The 20,590-nt window shown below is 44.6% G+C and overlaps 1 protein-coding gene across 2 annotated transcripts in view; it reads left to right on the forward strand.

Annotated features, from left to right (window-relative positions):
* Positions 1 to 527: 527 nt before the first annotated feature.
* Positions 528 to 20,590, forward strand: part of BCAT1 (branched chain amino acid transaminase 1) — a 91,600-nt gene continuing 71,537 nt past the window's right edge. Inside the window, exon 1 of one of the 2 annotated variants that reach the window (XM_037514218.2) lies at positions 528 to 572. In XM_037514218.2, coding sequence (XP_037370115.1) covers positions 567 to 572 — 6 coding nt within the window. In that variant the 5' untranslated portion in view covers positions 528 to 566. Of the gene's footprint in view, positions 573 to 1,167; positions 1,207 to 20,590 lie in introns of those variants that run through there. The other variant, XM_054696376.1, reaches the window with a different exon arrangement.

Here is a 20,590-nt window from a genome sequence, read left to right on the forward strand (position 1 = left end):
ATGATGGGAATCCGCCGCACAGTTTGGAGTAGGGTGTACGGGAAAGTTACTTTGGGGCAGTGGGACGCGAGATGGGCGGGCGGCCAGCCACGGAGGGAACGCGAGGCTGATTGGGACGCTTCTTCCCTCCTCTTTCTGGACACCCCTACCTTCACCACACAACGTCCCCACGGGCGGATCCGCGCGCACAGGCACCCATTCACCGGCTGCAGGGGGGTAGCTGCTGGAAACAAGGTGAGGCCCCCCCTCCCCAAGTAGCGAGTGGTGAGGGTGGGTGCTGGGCGCCGCTAAGGAGTTTTGCGCTAGAGAGAATCTTCCCTCTGGGGGCGGGCTGGGGGAAACACAGCTCCGAGACTCTTCCTGCTGATGTCATCTGCCCCAGGGCCCGCGATCTCCGGTCGCCGGTCTCCGGTCTTCATTCCCGCCTGCCACGTGTGGTCGCCGCACCCCAGCGCGTCCCCAGCCTCGCCCTGCGCGGCCGCCGCGAGCTCCAGCCCCGACCCCCGCGCCCGCGCCGCCCCCGCCTGGCTCAGCGCGCAGCTCCACCGGCCGCGGCCAACGGAATAATGAAGGTAACTGTATCTTACAAAAATGTGGGTGTAGGGCCTCCGCGGAGGGGCAGCGGGTTGACCGCCGCACTGTGAAGCTGTCCGCAGTCTCTGCAGTGCGGGTTCGACTCCCGGCCGGACAGGGGGAGACCCACATGGCGCGGCAGACCTCTCCTGACTCGCCCGCGGCTCCCCTCAGCAGTGTATCTCAGTCAGTCTGCCTGTTCTGCTCCCCACTCTGTCTCTGGTGGATCCTCTCACCCCCTCCCACACCTCTGGCCTGTACCCCGGCTCTTGTATAAATAAATCTTAAAAATAATAATAATAATAATAATAATAATAAAGACAAACAGGAACATCATCCCTGTAGCCATTAAGAATTAAAAAAAAAAAAATGTGGGTGTAGCTTGAGGTCGCGAGTCCTCAGCGGCAGGGTTGGCAGGTAGGGGAAGGAGGAAGGACCAGCAGGGTCTCTTTCCACGCAGGCTTGTCAGATCCTCGCAGTCCTCTTGGGTTTAACCTCGGCTCTCAGGATGTACCCGCTGGGGCTTTTTCGCCGCTACATTTGTGAATGGAGATAAAAGGCTGCTCGCACCTCCCTCCCCCGCGGCCTGTTTGAAGTTTGGAACGGAAGAGGAAGCTGTTCTTAATTTCTAAGGTGCACAGGTGGAGGCTTCAGGAGAAGTGGTGGGGGGCGGGGGTCCCGTATCCCGGCTGGGGTCTCCAGCGATGTGCTCGTACCTGAGGAGGGAGGTGCCGCCCTAGGTGACCCCAGCGGGAAAAGAGGGGTCGCTGCCTATGGCCATTAAATACAGAGGCTCCTTTTATTTTGTTTCTTGTGCAAAAGAGAGCTTCCAGGAGTTACGAATCCTATAAAGCCTAAGGGTTTTCTTTCGTGAAACACCCCGCTGGGTTTATTCTTAGGCTAACCGAGGATGATCACCTTAGCTGCAGTAGAAACCAGCTCGGCGAGCTGTTCTCACGCCGAGCACCAGCGCAGAGACAAAAAACCCGCAAGAGCAGTTTGTTAAAAGGTAGCTGAAGGGAAGGGCAAATAGCCCTGCCCGCGAACTTCTGGGAACTAAGAGATGCCCGTCTGCAGTCAGACCTTTTAGGCGACATGAAACCATCTTTTAACATTTTGAAGGAAGCACAGTTCTCCATCGGGCTTATCGCAGATCTCACGCAGAGCCACTTTCATTTACAAGAAATAATATGTAAATGGCGCCCTTTGAGTCAAACAAATGTCTCCACTAAGATTAAACAGGAACTGAAGGGAAACAGCGCTTCGTATTAAAAAGGAGAGCATGCAAATGCTAAGTGAAAAATGTGGCAGCCGTTTTCTTCTATAATTGGTTATTCCATTCCTGGCTTGTTTAATTGGTTATTCCATTTCTTGCCTGTTTAATTTCAGTTGAAAAATACACTCAATTATTAGTGTGTAAGAGGAGAAAATTCAAAGACTAGACAGTCTTGCCTTTCTTACTTTCCCTGTCCCATGTGGAGTTCTAGTGTGTGTGTGTGTGTGTGTGTGTGTGTGTGTGTGTGTGTGTAAATACATCGGTGCTTTAGAGGGAATCCAAAACCCCAGACTTAAAATAAGGTACTTTTATGCACAGGAGGCTAAAAGACACCATCACGAAATCTTGTTTCTGTTTTCCGATATTTTATAAGAGCAGGAAAGAAATTGCTTCTTAGTTTGACCTAAGGCACCCATGAGGTAGCTTTGTCTTTATTATTTCAAAAACCTTTCTACTTAACCTCTCACCTATGTCTTGCAATCATGATTTGTTTGAAAACAGAGACCTGCATGTGGAATTCATTGCCAGTGGCTGAGGTTAAGGAAGGGAAGGAGGGGGCACAGGACTGTTTGGTATGTGGAGGGGATGAGATGGGGGGTGGGGGGGAAGCGCTGATACTAGATACAGCCTCTAAGATAAGGCTCAGAGATGCATAGATAGTTAAGCAGGCCTAAAAAAAAAAGGGCACTGGTGAAAAAAAAGGAAAAAGGGAGGCCGAAAAGGGCTAGAATTTAATTCTGGCCAACATTTAATTGAGTGAGTTTCCACATTGTATAACTTCATTTGATGTCAGAACTAGAGAGAGAAAGAAAAGTGAATTGAGAAAACTTTCCATTTGTGTGCGAGGAGTTCTTTGAAATCCTCAGCTCATTGAAACCAATAAGGCCTAATTATTTGAAATGTGTTTAAAACCTTAAGAAAGAAAGTTGAAAACAGTCATTTGATTACATCTTTGTGCTGAGAACTAAAAGTTAGGGTCTCCTTCAGGAGTGGGTATCTCCAAATTGTATTCATTATTTTAGATTTTGTCTCTTAGTTCTGATGAGGACTTTTCTTTTCTTATTTCTAATAATAAGATAGAGACCAGGTAAGTGAATAGTGGGAAAGTTAATAGCAGCGCTATTAACTACTATTAGTAGTCTGGGCTTATGGGTTAACTATTTTCTATGCATCAACAAAGCATTGTTTCTAAGCTGTGGCCGTCTTGAATGTTTGGGTTGGATGTATCTTTTGAGGTTTTAGGGTGTCTGCTTCTTTGAATGGCTTCTTAGAGAGGATAGGAAGGTGGCACTGGAGGCTTCTCTATTCCCTTCCCCCTTGGGTATTGGCAGCCATAATTTCTTTAAATAACAGCTGCTGTCCCAGGGAAACCCAGTGGTCTGTGCCCTAGGAGATGTGGTTACCACATCAGAGTCAAATGTAGTACTTTCCATTATAGACATCATTATCCCAGGCATCGACTTCTTTCTATATGATATGATCATTCTTTCTGAGCAGGAGACTGGTAGGAGAGTGGATGCTCGTGGGCCCGGGTGTGTATGCCCGTTGAAGAATAACAGCAGCCACACCAAATGTGAGAGCAAGCAAGTGTGGATTTATTGACGCAAAAGGAAAGAACTGACAGGAGGAGGGGGTCTAAGGGAGGATTCCCGTTTTACTTCTGCCCTGTCTGTGACTATAGACTGTTGTCAGACTTCTTGGTGTCCAATGTGCCAGACTATTGATTAGGTACTAAATGCTCGGGAAGTCTCGTGGTGGTTGTTTTTCTATTCCCTAATTATCCTGTAACTGGATCTTACTCTAGGTGGTGACTAGCTCAGCAACATTTCAGTAAAACACTTCTATTTTCTTGGGAGCTGTTTCTTTCCTTCTGTTCCTATATTTTTTAAAATCACTGTCCCATGTCTCAGCCTTTCCCCTTCCCCAAGTTCTCCTGGTCTCAGTTCCTCTCAATATTGGCTGGTCTGCCATTTTATAGTTGTCAATGTGGGCAGTCTGTAATGGAACTTATTTCCTTAACAGTCAGCCAAATGCTCTGAACATTTAACATAACACTTGGTAAAACTTTCCTCCTCAAGGATCTTGCTGAGTCTCTGTAGCCTATTTGGTGACACAAGTCAGTGCCAATCATGGATTCTTTATCAATGAGTTGAAACATACTGTGAGGTACAACTCAACGTTTTCAAGTGTTTCAAAATTAAGCCTTTGGGATGCTTGGATTCATAAACATAACTGCAGACATTTTTATGGTAAGGGTGGGTGACGCCCCCAATGTCAGTGTTAAAGGCAAAGCTGAGGGGGTCACTTTGCAGTAACCCCACGTTTCCAGTGAACCTGTGCCTCTAGTACTCTTAGACTCATAAGCTGCATAATGATATTACCTCTTGAAATTGAGTACTTGTAGCCCGAATACAACTTTGAATTTAGATCACATTCCCATACAGCAGAGCACGTCACATAAACATCCTTCTGTTACCAAGGCCATGACTTTTTTGTGGGAAAATCTGTTTTGTAAAATATTTTTCTTGTGTTCTATGAATAATGGGAGAGAGCAAGTCTTAAAGAATAGGATAATCATGATCCAATAATACAAGAGAAAAGTGAAGTAAAGAAGAAAGTGGAAAGATAGGAAAGAAATGGAGGAAATTCTGGAGAAATTATACCCCAGACATGTGATTCTTTGTCCTTGAAAAACTGTGGAATACTTGTGAAATTCAAATAGTTCCATTAACAGTAAGTTCTATATTTCATTCCCAAAGAACCATTCATTTTTTATTTTGATATGCATATCTGAACATTTAAGAGCATTTAAGATAATCCCTTAATCTGATAAATGTTTGGCATTTTGACTGTAGATGTTATTTGACTTAGTACATCATTAGAGAATTAAGTTTTTGCTGAGTCCTTCTAAATCTAAGCAGAAAAAGCATCTGTTGGAATGTTCTAGGCCAAACATGCCACCAATGACTCTTGCATGATGAGCAAAGTTCCCAACACGGTCTGGGTGTGAGGCCAAGGATGCTTTACCTCCCCTGGTCTTAGCATTCCCTCACTGCAGGAAGGGTGACTTTCCCAAGGACATTCATTCCATTTTGGCTGATTCCCATTGAAATTTTTTATTTGATTTTAGGACTAGACACTAGTTTGGGGATCAGAAATCATCATAAATGTTTCTCTGAAGATAGAAGGATGACTTAAAGTCGAGTCATCCATTCTGCATGGAGGAAGCCAGTGCATTGCCAGGAACTGCATGGTTTCTGTGTTGCTCAATGTCCTCTGTACTTGCAAGGTCAGCCTGGTGTGGATCAAACACCTCCGGGCTTTGAACTGTGGCATATTCCTCCACATCTGGATTTGTTTGGAGTCAAAGCTTTAATCGACTCCAAAAAGAAGGAGCATTATAAAAAGCACCACAAAGAACAGTATTTGTGTGTCTTAGTGCCTACTGCTAAACTCACTTTAAATACGTGCTATGTTCTGATTGATTTTTTTTTACAGATCTTTATTGATAAAACTGTAGTAGATTGTAATAAGCATAAGTAGCTTATAAATATATTTTTGGAAATTCCATACTGAAAGGTGCTACCTAACAATAAGCACCAAGCACCAGGAAGTGTAAAATAGCAATCCAGGATGCTGTGTCACCGTGCTTTCACACAGAGGCAGGATGCAAAAGGAATGTCCCTGTCATACCCTGGGAAACTGACTTGGAATACAGAACCAAATCTCTGGATATGAGAACCAATTCCAGTACTATTTAACGTGTTTTTTGTTGTTGTTGTTGTTGTTGTTGTTGCTGCTGTTGCTGCTGTTGCTGCAAACAATGCTGTTTTTAGGCAATCTCATTAATGCATACACTGAGAAACAAATCCAACAAAAGAGGCTCTTAGAGGCAGTGTTCACTGAATACTGTAATTTTCAAAGAAAAAAACTATTAGGTCATTTTAGGATTTGACTTCTGCCAAAGAAGGATTGTTCTTTTGCGGTTACTTTCCAGGTTTCAATTCTGTTCCACTTAAATAACTCAAGAATCAAGATTTCTGAAATCTCATTTGGACAGTTCTGCCACCTAATAGATTCACTGTTTCAAAGTTTCCTGATAATTAACTAATTTCCCTTTCCCTATGGTTACACACATCAACACCTATGCTGGGCTAAGCCGGCAGTTTGCCATCAGTCATTATGCTTATTTTTTAAAAATCATGTAGTGATTATTTGGTTATAAAGCACAATGTTATTAACTAAACTGGCACTTTCTTTGTTTAGTAACATTAGTGCAAATATTCCATTAGTCATGGCAGCCATTCAGTGGTTATGCAAGTATAGGAGATCAATAAAGTTTAATAACTACATGCATGTCTCTTACACGCACGTGCCTACTGGTCGACCTGGCCCCTTCTCTTAGCCAATATTCCTGTAACATCATACTAACCCATCAAGTTATCACTTAGAAGGGCTCTTTAAAGGGAAGAATTGGAAGTTGGGAACAAGAAGTCCTTTGAAGCTACCAGAGTTTTAAGTAGTTATTTTGAGATACATTTAACGATTCAACATTAATATTAGTTTACTTAGAAGTACCTTGTACTTACTTGTAATGTGTGAGATGAAGTATGAGCAAAGGTATTTATTGCTGCATTGTTTGTAATAACAAAAAATTGACAGTCACCCACGTAGTCATCATATGTAAAAAGGAATGAGGTATAAAGAAAATGAAGAGAGGGAAGAATGAATAAGCTCTCTCTATAAAGATAAGAGGAAATCTCCATGACCCTTTTCATTTTATATGTTTATAGATTGCATATAAGCTTATTATTTACAAAATTGAAAATAAAAAAATAAATGGAAAAAAAAATCAAGCCTGGTAGTGGAAATAGCTTGACTATAGAGCCATTATCGAGAAAACTTGTAATGCTGGGTAATCAGCACAGTTTAGTTAAAATCAAGGATATATATCTTGACAACATTTCTAAATGTTTGCATTTAACTGAAAAGGATTTATAGAGTCAAAACAATACACACAATGTGCACACCAAGGTACAGTAGCGTCTGAGAACACACGGATGCTTCTTTAAGCCAAACATTTACATAGTACAGTAATGACTGGCAAAAAACGATTGATTGATTCCAGTTTCATTTCATTAAACACGTACCTCTAACCACAAAGCCTAGACTACCTGACTTTGTGCTAGGAGACAGGCAAATGGAAACAATTCACGCTTTATTTTTCCTTTTGAGAAAAAGCTCTATTCAGGGAGAGGGATGCATGAAAGGTAATGCAATAAAGTACGATAGGTGCTACAAGAGGTGTCTGCACAGGAACAGTAGTGGATGAAAAAGATTAGTCAGAGAAATCAGTGAGGGCTTGACAGTGGAGGTGATGTTTGAGCAGGAGCATGAAAGGTTGAGGAACAAGAAAGTGGTATTTTTGGGCACAGACATGGTCCATTTTCTCCCAACCCCAGGCTTTTGGACCAAGATGCAGTCATTCATTCCTTTACCACCAAGAAAAGCATGCCTAATCTCCCTTTCAGATCAACGGTAAAAAATAGAGATTGGGCAGCCAACATCCTCCAGGGAATGAACTAGTAGAACTCAAAACATTGGCAGCCAGTTAAATTCCCCATGTCACACTCCCTCCACAATGCCCTCCTTCACCTTCGTGCTCTTTCAATGCTCTGTGTTTTCTCTGTTGACTCAGTCCCTCACTCCACCTCCTCATCAAATTTGCCCACAGTCCCCTTTGCAAATCACCACTAACACATCTCCTTCACTTTCCTGAAATGATTCCTGTACCTTCTGACCTTAGGTGAGGTCATTACCCTGCCATCATCTGAAGCAGAGTTTGCTCATTTTTTCCATCCAGAATCAAAGCCAGAGCATGGCTGGTCTCCTTCACCCGCCCAATGCCATTTCCACATGGGGTGGGCATGGGGTGGGGGGAGAGTTTGAAGATGCTACACCCTGCCTCTGAAGATGTAAGAGGGGCCACGAGAGAAGAAGAATACAGGCACTTCTAAAAGCCAAGGAAACAGATTCTTACTTTAGAATTTCCAGAAGGAAGGTAGCCCTACTGGCAATTTAGGAGATCTGATCTCCACAACTGTAAGGTAATATTTTGGTTATTTGAAGTCATGGAATTAGTGGTATTTTTAAAAGCAGCAATAAGAAACAAGTATTAATTTTGGTCCATGGGAATGGAGTGATGCTGTGGCCAATACCTAATAAGATAGACTTGATTTTGAACTAGGCAGCGAAATCAATGAATTCGGAGACACATGCTAGGACAAACCTTGTTTGCTTTGAAACTAGTATTGGGAGAGAAATATGGACATTCAAGGTGATGATGAGGGCTCAGAAGGAAGTGAGAGCATGACAGAGAAAATAGATAGTATGTTATATAGAATATCTACATGACCATAGACCCCTGGAAGAGAGGGGAATTTAAAAAAAATATTCTTTTTATTAAAGTAGCATTGCATTATAACATAAATTTCAGGCATGCATCATTATTATAAACATATGAATGTTAAAAGCACTGCTGATGAGGGCTTAGAAAGAATTGAGGAGCGTCTTCATGGAAACCAGAGAAACAGGGATCTCGGCTACATAGAAAACATGGAAAGCAGAATTTGTAAATTCTGGAATTTCCAAGCAAATTATGGAAGGCACAGCTTGGTGTCTCCTTGCCAATTATAGTAAAATGCAAGAGGAAAGAGATACATTGAGGGGGAAAACCGTTAATGAAAATAAAGGAACCAGTACTTGATGATCTGGGAAATTTTCAGACTCTCCAGATGATCCAAGATGCTGAACTTAGGAGGTTCCCCTTAGGAAAGTGTGCTCTGGTGAGAAAGCTAAGGTGAGCTGCTCATGGCATGAATGGGGGGATGCTGGGATGCAAGGAATTGGTGATGGTGCTTGAACTAGTGGATACAAGTGGTGTGGGAACATATAGAGGAAGAGGTTGGTTTTGTTGGGCCTTCGTATTGGGTTTGGAGTCTATAAATAGAAATGCCTGGCTCCATGCCTGTAGATCTCTCTCCTGGCTGCCTAAACTCTTACCCTTTAAGCCACTCTGGGATATTCTTCCATGGGAACAGATTATTTTTTCTTGCTTGTTTAAGTGTTGGATTCCTCTGTGGACTCCAGATCCAATGAGGAGAGTCTTTGGCTTCCTGTGCTTGCCTACACCAGCCCATCACACCTCTGCATGTCCTTTAGGCAACTCATTGGATGCACAGGAACAATCACTGCCATACCCATGTCACCTGGGACAAAGATCGGAGGGTGGGGCCATTATGTCCTCCAGTCACTGGGTGGTGGACAATTGCTAATACAGCCGTCACACAATCAGGCAAATAATAATGATGTTATGGAGCCACAAAAGAAACCACAGCCCGTAAAGAAGAAAAATGTCTCGATCAAGAGTTTCTAAAACGAAAAGAACCTGAGCAGCCTAAAGGTAGATGGATCTGAGATGGGGTTCAGTGACACCACTCATAGCACAGGGAACAAATGTTATCCACTTCTTTCCCTCCCCTACAGCGTGATACCCTCAGATGATTGTAGGTCATTTATTGAACAGACATTTGGAGAAAACTCACTATATAGGTATCAGACACTGGTCAAAGTCTTGAGGATGAAGAGCAGGCTCCCTTCTCTACTCAACGGGGCATCTACAGGGAAGGGCATAGGAGCGGGTGGTGGGGGGCAGTGCCTGGGGTGGGACTGCAGGTGCGGGATCCCAGCTTTTGCTCCCAGGCAGGAACTTCCTGAAAGTTATTTAACTGTGTCTCTGCTTTCTTGCTTATCAAATGGTAGTATTAATCATATCTACCTCACTGATGCCGCAAGGATTAAAGGGAAAGTCCTTACAGCACATGACTGGGAGTTTTGCTACAAGAATTAACTGGTTGTCAGTTCAGTTTCATTTTCCCTAATGATGAGATAAGAAGCCAACTTATCTCTGCAAATTGGTATGTGATCATCTTCTAGTATAGCAGCATGCGTTCTGACTTTGCATTTGGATTTCACTTTCCAGTAAACCTGATCATTGAAAAGAAACGTATAATACTATTAATGAAAAAAGCAGAAAAAAGTACTTTCCACAAAAGAATGTCAATTCTTTGCACAGGATAGCAATGAATCCACACTTTTAGATGTTTTTGAATATTTTATATTTTGTCTTTTAAGTTTTGCTATTAATTTTCCACTTTGTCCTTTGGAATTTCCCTCTTTTATATTTCTTTTCTCATTTATGGGAAAATGGCTTTACTGGCAAACTGCTTACTGTGAAAATGCATCCAGCAAAAGTACTAAATGAGGAAGTTAGGAAATGGGTACAGGTAGTCAGTTAAGATCAGGGTGCCCCAATCCGATTTATCAAACTGAAGGAAGAACAATCGGTTGGGGTTAGGGTGCCCCAACCCAGTGAAAACTGATTGTTCAGATAACACACATAATGGGGAGGCAGTAGACCAATGCCATCAAAAACAGACCAAGTTGGCCTCCCTGGTGGCTCAAGGGGTTAAGCACTGCACTATGAAGCAATCCGCAGCCTCTACAGCACGAGTTCGATCCCTGGCCGGCCAGGGAGAAACCCACATGATGAGGCAGACCTCTCCTGTCTCGCCCGCTGCTCTCCTCAGCTGTGTATTTCAGTCATTCCTCCTGCTGTGTTCCCCACTCTGTCTCTGGTGAATCCTCTCACCCCCAGCACCTCTGGCCTGTACCCCAGTTCTTGTATGCATAAATAAATAAATCTTAAAAAAAAAACCAACAGACTAAGTTGCCTGGGAGACCCAGTGGGCCCTATAACCTGGGAGACCCCAGGCCTCAACCAATCAATAAGAGACACAACTGGAAGATACCCAAAGTCCAGACTCCCTCCCCTTGCCCCCCATACACCATATCCTGCTTCTTGTCCCCTCAGTAGCTTCATGCTTGGGACCTCTCTCTCCTCAGAGAGTTTACCTGTCCTTCTCATCTTGCTTTTCGGCCTAACTCTGGTCTCCATGTTGAGTTATTTCCTCCTGGAGGCAAGAACCAGAGCCTTTTGGGGCCAACTCCTGTACCCCAAGCCCGATTCACAACCTGGAGCTCTTACAAGAATGCCTGGTCTGGAATCAGTACCACAGAATATGAACTGATGCTACTACAGTTTACTCACACGGCAGCAGGCAAAGTAACTAGTGATGCAATAAGAAGAAAATACAAAGAAATGATGTTATAGCGACAGAGGGAAGGGGAAGCCAGGACCAATTCCCGTTGGCTGGTCAGGGAAGCAGCAAAGAGAGGTGAGGTTTGGGCTAAGACCTGAGAATGGGGTGGGGGAGTGCCCACAGGGTGTCCCATGCTTAGGGAGCTCCTGCGGCTCCTTTCTCCAGTGAATGAGTGTACCGTGCCCTGCAGGAATCAGGAAGAGGTGGTTACCGCCGCCAAGCTGGGTGGGGTAGAGACTGCAGGCTCAGGTTCACAAACCTGAATTGTATGGGGCTGAGACAGGATGGGACCTGGCACGGCGGCTCCGCTGAGACAGCAGGGCTGAGTGCAGAGGGACATGTATGTCCATATTCCAAGCAGGCGGTTTGATGCATCCAAAGAACATTCAAGGATGGCAAAACCAGCCCTGCAACTCTTAACTCCTTACTTAGCTGTAATTTATTTTTTAAGAGAGAAGTGATGATTGAGCAGGCAGAGAAGAAGAGGATTGTGGTTGGGCTCATCCCAGGATAAAGTATTTGGCAGTTCCCCTTCTTCGCCCTGTAGGAGGAGGGAGTGATCTTCCATGTCTCTAGCACGGTGCTCCCTGACCAAGTCCAGAGGTGATGTGTGTGTCTCCTTGACAGGGTCTGCAGTGGTTCCTGGAGATTTCTTGAGAGCACTGCACTAGTGCTCCCTTAGGAGTTCTCTTCCAGGGGGGTACACACAGGAGCCTGGCTCCCCCCTGGGCTGTCAGGCTGGCAGGTGCTGTGTTGGAGAGTCAGGAGAGGGGTCTACACCTCATAAGTTGTATGGACTCGGAGACCCCCCTTCCCCCCCCAACCCGGTTAAAATCACCCGCAGGGCTTTGTCCAAGGAGGCTGGGGTGAGGGGGCTGGGCTGCTGAGGGAGCCAGGCCACAGTAGGAGCTGAAGGGGTGTCAGAGCAGGCATCTCTGGTGGTGGGACCCACAAAGTATGTGAAGAATCCATAAATGCTCCCCTGATGCTATATACAAAGCCAGCACTTGAGTTTTTGCTACTGGGGGTGGAGGCAATGCTGTATTATTTAGTCCTAGACAAATAAGGCCATTCCCATGTGCAGTCATTCACAGTCCACACATGACTTGGGGGGATCCAGAAGCAGCAGTGGAGAGTGGAAAGGAGATGAGGGCCCCACTGTGGCTGGAACTTCCCCATTCTGAGCTTGCTCTGGGACCTGGGGTCTCTGCAGAGAGAACGTGTTTCCAATTTGGGCCAACTTTCATGGCAGTCTACACTGGCGTTGAAATCCTGAAAGACACAAGTGCACTAACACTTAAACTGGCTGCAAACACAATAGGGCCATCTTGATCATCTTCAGGTGGAGAGGGAGGTTCAAAAGAGAGGTGGGGAAGGATAGAAGGGATGTAGAAATGAGGCTCTTCCTGATTATACCCTCCTCGATTAATGCCAATCAACAAATGACTCCAGAAATTGACCAGAACTGCCTTGCTGGTCACCTATGAAAGCCCCTGGGATTTCTCGGGGGAGAGCGTTTGGCTTTTCATCAATATCTCCTTCCTGGGCCTCCCTGGTGGTACAAGGGTTAAGACGCAAACTATGAAGCTGTCCACAGCCACTGCAGCACGAGTTCAATTCCCGGCCAGCCAGGGAACAACCCACATGGTGCAACAGACCTCTCCTGACTCACCCCGCTGCTCCCCTCAGCAGTGTTCTTCGGTCAATCTGCCTGTTCTGTTCCCCACTCTGTCTCTGGTGAATCCTCTCACACACACCCCCCTCCACCTCAGGCTGTACCCCAGCTCTTGTATGCATAAATAAATAAATCTTTAAAAATATATATAGGGCCTCCCCCGGTGGCGCAGTGGTTGAGCGCTGGGTTGCGAAGCTGCCCGCAGCCTTTGCAGCGCCGGTTCAATCCCCTGCCACCGGCAAGGGTCCCACATGGCGCGCAGACCTCTCCTGCCGCCCGCTGCTCCCCTCAGCAGTGTGCTTCGGTCCTTCTGCCTGCTCTGCTCCCCGCTCTGGCTCTGGTGAATTCTCTCACCCTCCCACGCCTCTGACTGTACCCAGTGCTTATAGAAATAAATAAATAAATCTTAAAATATATATATCTCCTTCCTCCTCTGGTTCCACTCCGTCTCCTCTAAGGGTCATTATTTCTCCACTCTCAGCTTTCTGCTTTCCCAAATGTGCGGCCGCTCATAACTGTGGCCTTGATGCTCACTCTCTTGTCCTTGTGGGCTAGACGCTAAGTCCAGTTGTTTCAGTGAATTTCTGGACAGAGGCGGAAAAAAGGCTCCTGTGTTCAGCCTACCACATTCATCTGGAATCCCATGCGGGTCTCGTAATGATAATTAATAGCATTTTTACTTATTCTAGTCTGGTGACCTGGCTTGTCTGGACAGATTCCTTGTTTCTTCTCTTTCTTCTCTATAACTGGATTTCTGGTCATTTCATCATCAGCAAACACCTTAAAACAAATGTCTATTGTTTTAGATAAAAATTTGACTAAGGGAATAAAGATTAGAATTTAGGTTTGAAATATGGTTTGGAACTTGTAGGTGGTTTTGATTATTCCATCCCACATTTTACAGACAAGTGAGAAATTTATATATAAGTATAAATGTAAATAACATATTTATAATTATTTACACACTAAAGATTCTGTGTTTCTATACAGATAAGAATATTTATATCAATGTATTTATATATAATATCTCTACAACTTTTTATTTAGAGGATTTCCAAATCTACTGCATTAGGCAGGGTTCTCCCGAGAAACAAGGCCAATAGGACAGAGATGGAGAGAGAGACTCCTGTTAAGGAGTCGGCTCAATGAATCTGAAAGCTAGCTCCACAATTTTTTGAATACTTAAAACAAGATTGTACTGGGCCTCCCTGGTGGCATAGGGGGTTGAGCACAGCACTGTGAGGCTATCCACGGCCTTTGTTCACACATATATATATCATATATATATATATATATGATTTGACTTTGTGGTCTCGAGTTCACAATCTGCAGCAGACCAGTCAGGCTACAGACTCAAAGAGGGAGGTGGTCTTTGGACCAAATGTCTTCTTCTGGAAGAAGTAGTTCATTGTTGAGATAAAGAGCATGGGGGGGGGGCGGAGGGAGGGAGAGAGAGAGAAAGAACGGGGAAAGAGAGAGAGAGGGAGAGAGAGAGTTTCATCACCTAACAAGTATGAAATCTTTGGGGAGCTTTTCAATGGTGTGAATGTATCTCCCACAAGATGCACATATCCTACCCCAAAGGCGATGGTACCAGGAGGTGGGACCTGTGGGAACAGTGCTTTATACAAAAGACTCCAGAGAGATGCTGCCTCACCTGTGTAGTCATGATGTGAGACCACCACGAGGACCGTGCAACCCCAAAGCAGATCTTCCCACTCCCTACCCCCCAGCCATGCTGGCACCACAATCCTGCACTTCCAGCCTCCAAATCCTGAGACTTAAATGCTGCACAACCTGTGGTATTTTGTTAGAGTGGCCTGAGCCGGTGAGGACGGGTCTCCTTTCCTTGTCTCTTCTTCACGCATTGGTTGCACCTTAGTGTAAGCAGACAGGACTGCAGAAAGTTACAGAGGTGAGAGGGGTCATGAGGGATTAACGGAGTGACGAATGGAAGCTATTAAAACAAAATGTTACCAAGGGTGAATCATAAATTGATTGACACCCTCACAACTACTCGTCTTACAAAGTTTGGCCTTTGGCTACCTTGAGGTGGAGGGAGGGTTGTCAAGTGTCTTGTTAAAACGATGCAAGAAGCTGCAGCTACATGGTGTAGCTCCTGATCCAGAGTACTTCCCCCCCACCCCGAGAATGCACCCCAGCTGGTATGTAACAAGCCTGGACATTGCAGAAAGTCGCCTTTCCAGTGAAGTATAAATCACCACCTTTCCAGTGAAGTATAAATCAGGCTGAGTTCCTGGCCACACTGGCTCTTGGCTGTGCAGCTCCACATTTGGAAATGGTATTGAAAGAGCTGTGTATCCTTCACAACTCCCTTGGGAATGCTTATTTATAACTTGATGGGAGAGAGGATGGAAGCCTCAGAGTGACTATGGATTTTTGCTCTCTGGTCTGCCATCAAGTCAGTGTTCATATTTGAAGAATGCAGAATTCCTATCATTTATTGTCTGCTCTTTTATTCTGGGATTGGCCCCGGAACACTGGTGTAGGCTTCCAGTGGGGCTCCCCTCTTCCAGTTCCCCCTGCTCCAACCCCTTCTAAATATCTTTTTGGGGAAATGCTATCTCATACAATACCTTCAATCCAGTACCTCAAAAAGGTTTCCCATTGCCCATACACTAAGTTATGGGCATAAAACTCCTTAATAACCATCACACTACACCCTTCCCCAAGTGATTTCTCACTAGTCTCCTTTACCTTCTACCAACTTTCCATGTCTAAACCTTACTTCTGTGTCCTGTTGTCTCCTTGAAAGAGTTTCATCGTGATGATGGATTGAAGTTTAGCCCTGTCATGGGCTAATTTATTGGATCAGATATAATTAATCCCAAGTACAGGGTATTACTCTGATGTTTTCAAGTAGCTGGAATCACTGTGGCTTAACACACATAATATGCCAACACAAAACACATATGGGTTCAAATACTTACTACTATCTTTGTCTATGACAGAAGGTGGGCTGGTTGAGAGAAATGCCCACACTTGAGTTGATGTTTATATAATAGTTACATTATTGTAAAGTCACATCTACTTCTATTTTGTAGACTAACCATGCTCAAATGTACACAGCGAATTGCTATTTAAAAGTCATCTGTGGGCCTCCCTGGTGGCGCAGCGGTAGAGCGCTGGGTTGCGAAGCTGCCCGCGTCCTCTGCGGCGCCGGTTCAATCCCCGGCTGCTCCCCGGCCACCGGAGGAGGGTCCCACATGGCGCGCAGACCTCTCCTGCCGCCCGCGGCTCCCCTCAGCAGTGTACTTCGGTCCTTCTGCCTGTTCTGCTCCCTGCTCTGGCTCTGGTGAATTCTCTCACCCTCCCACGCTTCTGACTGTACCCAGTGCATGTATAAACAAAACAAACAAACAAATAAATAAATAAAAACATGCCTCTAAAAAAAAAAAAAATAAAAGTCATCTGTGGCAAGATTTGTCTACTAAAAATTCTATAATATATCAGTTTGGTAAATTGACACTGCTATGTGTTGGGCTAACTTACATGTCATCATCGTTAGTAAGGGCTTCTATATCAAATTTTAAAAGTAGAGCAATAAATTAATTAGAATTTTTGGGAAAGTGAGTTTTAAGTCACTTGAGTACTGCACCAAATTCAAACATGGCAGGAGCCTCAGTGCAAAATTGGGAACCTCTTAATGCCATGCTGGCACCTGTGGTGGAAGAGTCTTAGGGCAAAGTGCTACCTCTCAGCTGGCAGCAGGGTCTGAGGAAGTCATGCCACAGGAGAGAAAAAGTTCCTATGGATGCTTTCATCTCCCTCAAATGATGAATAATTCGAGGTTTCACAGATGCCAAATTTTCTCAACATGGATGGACCTAAAGGGGATTATGCTTAGTGAGATAAGTCAGATGGAAAAAAGACAAACACCATATGATTTCACTCATATGTGGTATATAAAGATACCAAACAAATACACTAAATAAAACAAAAATAAACTTTTAGACCATTAGGTGTTAACCAGAAGGAAAGGGTGGGGGTGGGTAAGTCATGCCAAAGGGTCAACTGTAAGATAAAGGATGGCTAGTGGTGAGCTTCATGTAGGGTAAAGATGCTCACTGGAAACTTAGTGTTACAATGCAGTGCTCCTTCAGGGGCCTCCCTGGAGGCACAGGGGTTAACGTCCCAATGATATCAAGCCATCACCAGCTACTACAATATGAGTTTGATCCCCAGCTGGAGAGAGAACCCACATGGCGCAGCAGACCTCTCCTGTCTCTCCTGCTGCTCCCCTCAGCAGTGTATTTCAGTAAAATCTGCCTGTTCTGCCCCTTACTCTGTCTCTGGTAAATCCTCCCACCCTCCACCCCCTGCACCTCTGGCCTGCACCCCAGTTCTTGTATGCATAAATAAATAAATCTTAAAAAATTCTCCTTCAATTAAAAAATTGAAACATTGAGATCCCTTAAATGTAGATTCACTCTGTAACTTTGCTGTAAGAATCACAACTAAAACAGGTTGAGAGCCAACACAGACTTTATGTGAGTTATCTCATTTAGTCCTCATGAAAACTCTCTTAATAATAGCATTTAACACATGGATAAGTCAAGGCACAGAAAGGTTAAGTAACTAGCCCAGGCATGCAAAGCTATTGCATTTAGAAAGGTCACTCCTGAGTGGGTGCCTCGCTGCTGCATCACAGGACCCTCCTCTCAGCTTAATAACCTGATGTTGGAACAACTCAATCTATGTTGGAACGCCTGTGACAAACTGTCTGTAATTTGCACAATACTCTGGCTTACGTATTTTCTTTTGACCTCTGTGGGACAGGTGGCTGAGGTCTGGAGACATAAATACAGATTTAGAGGCATTAGGAGATTTGCCCAAGGTCATTTAGCTACTAGATAGTGGAGCTAGAACTTGAAACAAAATCTGGTAGTAAACTTAGTATTCTTGGTTTCATGAAGTTCAGAAAAAGTTCCAAAGTATATATTTTAATGTCTATCCAGAAATGTGTGGACTTGGTGAGGTAGGCAAAATAACTTGTAAATATAAAGACAGTTTTAGTAAGTAAGGTTCACTGTATCTATGACACAGAATCTGAACAAATGACCCCATTAAAATCTTTTCTTTCCTAACACAACTGAGTTTACATTGGCATCTATTTTCTATTCTCGCTCCCTTTTTTTTTTTCTGTGTGAGTGTGTGTGAGTGTGTGTGTGAGAGAGAGAGAGAGAAATATAGCAGCTTATGTAGCAATTTTTAAAAAAGATTTATTTATGCATGCAAGAACTGGGGTACAGGCCAGAGGTGCGGGGGGTGAGAAGATTCACCAGAGACAGAGTGGGGAGCTGAACAGGTGGATCCACTGAAATATACTTCTGAGGGGAGCAGCGAGTGAGACAGGAGAGGTCTGGTGCACCATTTGGGTTGGCTCCTTGACTGGCTGGGGATTGAACTCATGCTACAGAGGTTGTGGATAGCTTCACAGTGCTGTGCTTAACTCCTTGCACCACCAGGGAGGCCCTTACATAGCAATTTTCAATTTAAACAAAAACAGTGGATATATACCAATTTTCTGATCAATTCATTCAGATAGTATTATTTGTTATTTCATATTTTTTCCTGGCTGTGCATCGGATGAGGTCACTGCCGAGACAGGAGACTGGTACACCCACAAGCAGTCCATCATCAGGGGTCGTAACTGGCCTAGTGGATGTCAGGTTCAACAAGCATCTCTAATCAGCAGAATTCATACCCTGGGGCTACAGGAAGGCTTGGCAAAGCAGTGCAGGTCAGACAAGTTCTGGAAAGCCAACTTCCAGGTTGGATACCTGCAAGTCTTTCCCAAGCCCGGTGAGCAGAAAAACATCTGGGGAGGGAGCATCTTGCCAGTTTCTTCCCACCTCTCCTTTCAGCATGCCCTTCTCTTCACTGGACAAACGAAAAGCTTTGCTTTCTTTCTCCTCAAACTGCCCAGCAAGCTACAAACCTAGTGCCCGAAGACATGCATGGTGCAGATGTTGTGTCAGTGAGACCCCTTATCAAGTTTCCAAAACCCAATCAGCCTCCAAGATTCTATCTCATTGCAATGCCTCTCCCACTGGGGGTGAGTAACGATGTTTCGGTGGGTGTTGCCATATAGTCTGAATTAGGCAGGAATTCAGATCACGCAGCAGAAGTCATGATAGCTTTTAAAGACTTTTACCTCTTCCATCCTCAGGGCAGTGAGGATCAGTGAAGACGGCAGGTCTTTCACTGACCCTGGGGGTACTCATGTCTCACACTCCTGCCTTATTTCACTATATAAAATTAGAGTATTGGAGGCTTATAAAGACTGTGTGACAGTTACATGAGGCATGCCTGGACAAGTTCACCGCCAGATAGCTTGGTGGAGTCTCTCATCCTGTCTGTGTGTCCATTGCACAACTGGCATGACTGCATATAGAAGGAAGTGATAAATGCTTAGCTGACTTCCAACAGAATGACACATCTTAAAGCAAAAGGGATTGCAGAGAAGTTAGTATTTTATACTTTCTTGAAAATATATTACACGCCCAGAAAAATCATTTTCAATAACTCTTCAAAAGTTTCCTGTATTCCAAAATGCCTAAAGTCAATCCTCTGTATTTGTAGGTCCCACATTCTCCATCCAACCAATGTGGGAAATCCACATTATGGCCTTAGGCCTCTGGTGCTTGAGTCTGTACTAAGCATGTACAGACTCTTTTTCTTTTTAGTATTCCCTAAACAATAGTCTAGCAATTATTCACAGAGCCTTGACCTCATATTAGTTATTAAATATTCTAGAGATGATTTCAACTACATAGGAGGATGTGTATAAGTTATGTACAAATATAAGAGCCCTGAGCATCTCTGGATTTTGGTGTTTCCGGGAATCTTGGGACCAATCCCTTGTAGAAATGCGGGATGACTGTCTATTTTTCCTTTTGATACCGGAATTGTCAGGCCTAGTCTCCCAGCCAGAAACGGATCCCAGGCTGCAGGGGCAGCGCTGAGCCCCAGCCACTAGACCCCCACGGTTTGTTGTCTCACGAAACCGCAGCAGGAACTTCGCAGACGCTCAGGCAAGCAAGCGAGAAGAGGCAGGTTTGTTTAGAGAAAGAAAAAGTTTATTGAGGAGAAAAGGAACAGAATAAAGTGGGACTCCCAGGCCATGAAACCAGGCCAGGGAGGGGCAAGGAAGCCAAAGTGGAGTCGTGCCTCAGGGGATATAGACCTTCTTTCCTCATTATTCTAAAGCTCCACCAGTGTCTTTGTGATTGGTTAGTTCTTGGCTGTCTCACTTAAATCTGTTACTGAGCGGGGGGGGGGGGGGGGGGGGGGGGGGAATCTTCACATTTCTTTTCTAACAGGTTTGTCTTTCCCCATTTGTTGCACATTCCCCCTTGTTTGATAGATTTATCTTTATGGCCCAGTCTCCTAGATGAGTACCCCTGCATTTTAGGGAAGAGAAAGTTAAACATCAGCTATTGAAGAAAAACAGGCTGCCACCCACCGGTCTGAGTGCTGACCCCTTCTCATCTCCCCCTTGCATAAATATCCCTGCACACTGACAAAGGGGAGGACAGTGGCCTACCAGACACGAGTCTGCTGCCCTAATTAAACCACTCTCCGTTTCTCCAAATTCCGCCTCCCTTTATCACCTGAAGGAAACCAAAGCCAGCGTTAACAGTGTTGTCCTTGGTCCTTGGATGTTTGTTTTTCCCAGTGGAATTAGTTACATTCCTCTAGTTGTCCTTATCTCTGAAGCCTTCCTAAACTCTTCAGAGGTCCCTTCCTGCAATGTCCCTAAAACTGCCTAATTACCCTAACTTGCCCTATGTCTCACTTTGGTGCAAATTGTCAATCATC

Source organism: Talpa occidentalis, unplaced genomic scaffold (genome assembly GCF_014898055.3).
Source record: "Talpa occidentalis isolate TD23 unplaced genomic scaffold, MPIMG_talOcc4v2.1 talOcc4.16, whole genome shotgun sequence".
Taxonomy (NCBI): domain Eukaryota; kingdom Metazoa; phylum Chordata; class Mammalia; order Eulipotyphla; family Talpidae; genus Talpa; species Talpa occidentalis.